Below are 6062 nucleotides of genomic sequence, written 5' to 3' on the forward strand. Positions count from 1 at the left end.
ACATAACGTATCCCGTCCCATAATTTGAGATTCGTTAAATAAAAGGAGAAATAGCAAAGTCAAAGTGGTTAGTTTTCTGAGAACCGTGACGCATCTCTCAAGGGTGCGTCGTAATGTGTCCCTTTTCCATGGTTTAATTGCTTTCCTCGCCCTTTTATGAACTGTTAAACTAACTAAAATCTGATTGTTCGATCACGCTTAATAAATATGATATTTTTGGGAAATTGGATTATCATGCTAGGTCCCTTAAAACAATCTAAATCAGATAATCGCGCTCGAACTAGTACTATATGTTGCATATTATTAAAATCAACTCAGATTAGTTTAATAGTTAACGCATGTCCCTTCAATTATTTATGCTGAGCTAGTAAGGATATCCTGCCTCTGGAGTTATCGAAGAGCGAGTACTCCTCTCGGTAGTTACAGTCCCCCGAACCCTCAATCTCTACCCTGCGGGTGTACGTTGAGCGATCCCCACCACCAGGGATCACAAGGGAGCATACGGCCGTCGTGGTCAAACATAATTGCACTCCCTTTATGTCACGATAACCGGGTTTTGTCAGTTTTTCTCATTGTCGTTAAAAACTGAATGGCGACTCCTTTATTACTAGTCAATTGGGTGTAAACTCACAGGAAATCCAATTACACTTGATTTGACAAAAAGAAGCGTCACATCCCCGAGGGACGAGGTCACGCATTAGCCTCGTGCTTTTTCGACCCCCTCACAACATGGAATCAAAATATTTTTTGGCATATATAGTCTATTACTCTGTATATAGAAGGACATACAAAGAAATCAGGAAATAAAGATATTTTAAAAGTTTATACTGTTATTTTTTTTTATAAAAAATAAAAGACAAATAAGGACACACCCAAAGATGATATACATGTCATTTTTTACATATATTTCTGTATGAAATACAAAGTATATAGTTAGTATGAAGATTGATTAATTATATAGTTATGGTTATGGTTATAGTTATAGACTTATAGTTATAGTTATACGGAGTAGTAATGTATATGGTTATAGTCTTATAGTATATAGTGTATAGTTTGATTTTATTATTTTCTATATAGGGTGTAATATTTAGCTGTCAGTTATTCTGTAAGATATGCGTTGCTTATTTTATTTTTCAAACGTAATAAATTTTTAATAATTTGATTATTACATTAACAATGTGTCTGATACAATGGTTTATTTTTATTTTTATTTTTATTTTATGCTAATGATAATAATTAATTCAAAGAGAATATTCAGGCTTATTATTTGATTCTTCTAATATTGAAAGTATCTGATGGAATTATATGTAATATTTAGTAATTTTTTTTTATTATTCTTTAGTAAGGATTATTAATGTTAAGCTTTGCACATGTATTATCTATGTAATCTTTTTCCTATTATAGCTAATTTTTATTTTCTTTTTTTTATTCTTTTCAAATTTTAATTTTAAAAAGAAAACCGCCGGGATGCACCAGGAAATGACACGTGTCAATCGTGGTTTATCTTTTAGTACTCCTCCGCCCCATAATATAGTGCACGTTTGACATTTCACGGGAATTAAGAAATTTGAAAAATGACATGAGTAACTATTAATGTTGTTGTACTTTACTAAAAAAAGTACATAATTTATTTTATTTTTTAAACAAAAAAATACAATAAGTTATGGGACCACATTTTCATGGTAGAAACATTAACTATGGGACCATACTATTTTCCATGATACAAACATTAAATATGTGACCACGTTTTGAGGTAAACGTAGGACAATTGAGGTAATTAAATTGTTTGATAAGGGTATATATTAAAGAAAAATCTATTTATTAAATATAAAATTGTAAAAGTATGCACAACATTTTAGGAAACTCAAAATGGATTTATCTTTTTATTAGAATAATTCATCAAAATGGCTTGCATACACAAGGTATACAATAAATTTATTATACATTCTGATAACTTTTATCCAAGTTTTTGTAACTTTTATATTACTTTAAAAAAGAGTTGGTGGATAAACATTTAAAAGGTCAAATGGTTACATTTTGTTTGAGAGGGTTACCTTTATATATTATTAGTGATTTTGAAGGAATAATTTTTATTAACATGAAAAATTTTATCACTAAAAAATAGATAATTAGCTTTGACATATATCAGGGTCACTAATTAGCATTTTGGGTCAACTTTTACTGCAATGTACAATATTTATTGTACACAACCTTTAAGTAAGAATGTGTGATAAATCATTAGTATGTATTTCATTTTATCACTTACTCAATTTAATACTTTCAATAAATAATCTCTTGAAAATTCCGCATTTTTTCATATCCTTAACCCTTTTAAAAGCAAGGACGCGTATTTTGGAACAGTGATGTCATAGCCCCTCAAATCCTTCTTTGAAAAATCAAATTTTCTCTTAAGAATAGCATTTTTACTAAATTATCCTTACATACTTCGATTACACATTAACCCCATTTCCTTACAAAATTGGTTTCTTTCCTTCCTAGTATGTTTGGCCCCATTTTTTCTTGCCACTTGCCACCTAATTATTTTTGTCATGTCTCAAGTACGGAACTAATATAAGCTAAGATTTTAATAATGCTCAATATATTTTCCGCCAACAAAATTGTTCGGATAGTCACGAATTTTAAATGGCCGGGAATGGTAAAGAAAGGAGGATTGATATAGGCCCAATAACTTAAAAGTTGTTCAAATTCGAACAAAATCTAGTTTTTTGTTTTTTTTCGTACGAAATAACACCACAAATCAAATTTCACGTTATAAAATTTTATTCATCACAAACTTACGGTCTGATACATAATTTACTTTTCGAGTTAAACTGTAATAAAGTAAAGGGTCAACCTACTAACACTCTGCTCTGTTCGACTTATTTTGACTTATTTTCGACAAAATAAGTTCAAATAAGTTCAGCAAAAATAAGTTTTTTCCAGTCATTTTCACACACAAATAAGTTTATTACAGAAAAAATAAGTTTATTTCAGATAAAATAAGTTCAGATAATATAAATTCATTCAAAATAAGTCCAATAGAACGGAGCCTAACAATGTCAACTTACAAAAAAAATATCGAAAATAAGTAATATTGAAAGCTCGATATTTTTATCTGAGTCACGTTGTACTCAATGTGATAGACAATTTTATACTCCGTAGTTTAGAAAAGTGCTTCTAACATTTTATGTTGAAGTTGATTTGCTAATGTATCCTAAACCCTTCTAAAAGAAAGAAGTTCCTCTATGGGACAATGCATTGACAACCTTACCACTAAAATCCTTATTTGAAAAATTCAAAATTCTCTTAAGAATAGTGTATTGTCGGATTTTCCCTTACACACTTTAATTAAAATTAGTCCTCTATTTAGACACCTCCAATACCACTAGGGATGGCAACGGGTCGGACCTAACAAGAATCTGCATCCGACTCGATTAATAAATGGAGCCAATATTAGGGCCCGACTCTGATTCCTGATTAATCATATATGTATATGGTATTTTAGGCGCATTTAGGTTGCATTTCTAGGCACTCGTCTCATTTTAAATGCATTTAGGGTCACCTTTGCATAAGTTGTCGTTATCGTACTCTATTACGCCTCGTTTGTGTTTTCTTTAATATTTCATGTGATTTTACGGTCATTTGGATGCTTTCGGAGTGTTTAGAGTTGATTTAGATAATGAACGGATGGGATGTTGACTCGAGGATCATTACATGCCTTTGGGGATAAATTTGAGTCAACAATAAAGCTAAAAGTTATTTTTCTAAGCATCAAAACGGACAAGCGTTCACTCTTTTGATGATATCTCAAGTTCTACGTATCGGAATGAGACGATTTTAATTGGAATAGAAAGCATGCGTAAAGAGCTTTCCAATGATAGGTCACACTCCCCTAGGGTAATTGTAGAACAAGAGCTATGACATAAACAAAGTTGACTCGACTGTCTTCTTGTGCGCCAAATCCAGAGCGCCCCCAGCGGGCCCGCTGGCTCGTCGATCGATCTCAACTACTGTACCTTTGCCGTGCCTGCTAGAAATCCAACGTGCACGCTGAATTTTCCTCCCACCATGCTTTGTCGCGCAACAATCCCAACAAGGAATCTCGTGCTGTTGTTTCCCTTCATCGCGCTCACCACATCAGCTTGCCCAACTCTTCGTCGCGCACACCACACAAGCCTCCAACGAGGACTCATCCCAATGAGGGATCACTCGAAGGCCAGTGAGGGATCCTTCGGCTTGCGAGGTGCTTGCGCCTACAATACGCCCTTGTGCGTCGTTTGTGTGACTTGGTCATGCTCGGGTTCATTGCCACGTCATCATCCATCGACCAATCGTTGACAACTTATATTTTTATTTTCTTATTTTTTAGCTTAGAAAATAGAAACTATAAATACTCCAAGGGAATTAATTTATTTCTCTCATGTTCTATTTTCCTAGAATTCTATTTTCACGTTATTTTTATTTTCTTTCTTCCATTGTTGAACCCTACCTTTTTAATATTTCAATCATCAATCTAGAGGTATTTTTAAAAAAATTCTTTCTTTAATTCTTCGTTATTGTTTTTGTTCCTTAGATTAATTCTTCCTTTAATTATGAAATTCATGTTTATTATTTCTTTCATGCTTGTTGATTCAATTATGAGTGAGTAATCGTTTTTTAGGGCTAAGTAAGAGAAGCCATGTTTATACCATGATTTTTATGTATTTAAGTTTATTAATGTATAGATTATTCTTGAATAATTCCAATTGATTTGTTCTTAATGGCTGATTCATGTAATTGGCCAATATCGTGGATTGATTATCTAGTTAATAAGAATTAGAATTGAAAGATCGTATTCTTAGAGGCTTGGTACAATTGGCAATTCAGATTATGTTAGCGACCGTACTGCATATGTTGGATTGAAAGTGTTAAGATCCGATCGTGGGATTAACATGTACTTTAATTACTCTGCCTAATTTATTCATTATCGGAATGATTTGCGTTCTTGGATTGGTATAAGCATGGTTGACCAAATGTACACCCTAGACCTTTAATTCATTGATAAATTATACATTTATATTATTGTTTTAGTTTCATTAGTTTATAACCCAAAATTTACACTTCGTTTATTGAAATAGTTTACAATAATTAGGGAAAAACTAATAGAACTTGTCTCCCTGTGAGATCGACCCGTATTTGCTAAGTATATGCTAACAACAGACGCCGTTCACTCCCATCATCACTTTTTAATTCAGCAATTCCTGATCCACCGGATTTTCAGACCTCCAAACTAACGGACCTACAAAACTTATTGCCTTGAAAAATTGCAATATACTTATTTATACTTCGTATATTTTTTTTTCAAAAAGAAATCTATTTTTTGGCCCAAATATATTGGGCCGATTCGCGGTCAGAACTAGGTAATAATAATAAAACCTCGGCCCATTCCAGGAGAAGAATTTCAGAAGCAGCGATTAAACAACACCGGGAACAAGATAAGGCGAAATCAGAAGAGGAGGAAAACAGAACTTCGACCTTCCATAGCAAAATAGAAAAAAAAGAGGAGAGAGACTCTAAAAATATTCAAATACAATGTCGGTGTCCGCAATATTCGGGGCTCGAGTCGTAACCATTCCATCAGTTTTAAGGACCAGCAGTGTTGATGGTAGAACCGTGAAATTGCAACCATCAACCGGTGGCAGCTGCGGCGGTGGAGTGATAACAATAGAGTGCTCGTCGAGGCCGCAGAAGAAGGGAACAGCTCACCACATGAAGACCCGACCAAAGAAGACAGCCCGTTGGGATATAAAACGTGGTCCCGCCGTTTATCCTCCTCTGCCTCCTCTTCCTGCTGAATGGACCATCGTCTCTTCCGCCGTTGATGAAGCTGATTCTTCGTCTTCAACTACTTCATCGAGTGCTGAGATTGCTCAATCTGCGTAATTGTTTTCGTCTGTGTTAATTATGTTTTGTGTATTTTGTTAAATTATGCATATGAACTGTTTGATGAAATGCTTGTTTGTGTAATCTGTTGTTGCTAATTTGTCATGGTATATGAATGGATTTGTTATGTTTTATCCAAA

The 6062-nt window shown here is 33.6% G+C and overlaps 1 protein-coding gene across 1 annotated transcript; it reads left to right on the forward strand.

The window, feature by feature from the left end:
- The first annotated feature begins 5467 nt into the window (after window positions 1–5467).
- On the forward strand, window positions 5468–6062 carry LOC110797681 (50S ribosomal protein 6, chloroplastic-like). Its single transcript, NM_001426452.1, has one exon. The coding sequence runs from the start codon at window positions 5572–5574 to the stop codon at window positions 5920–5922; it is 351 nt and encodes a 116-aa protein (NP_001413381.1). The 5' UTR covers window positions 5468–5571; the 3' UTR covers window positions 5923–6062.

Source organism: Spinacia oleracea, chromosome 6 (assembly GCF_020520425.1).
Source record: "Spinacia oleracea cultivar Varoflay chromosome 6, BTI_SOV_V1, whole genome shotgun sequence".
Lineage (NCBI taxonomy): Eukaryota > Viridiplantae > Streptophyta > Magnoliopsida > Caryophyllales > Amaranthaceae > Spinacia > Spinacia oleracea.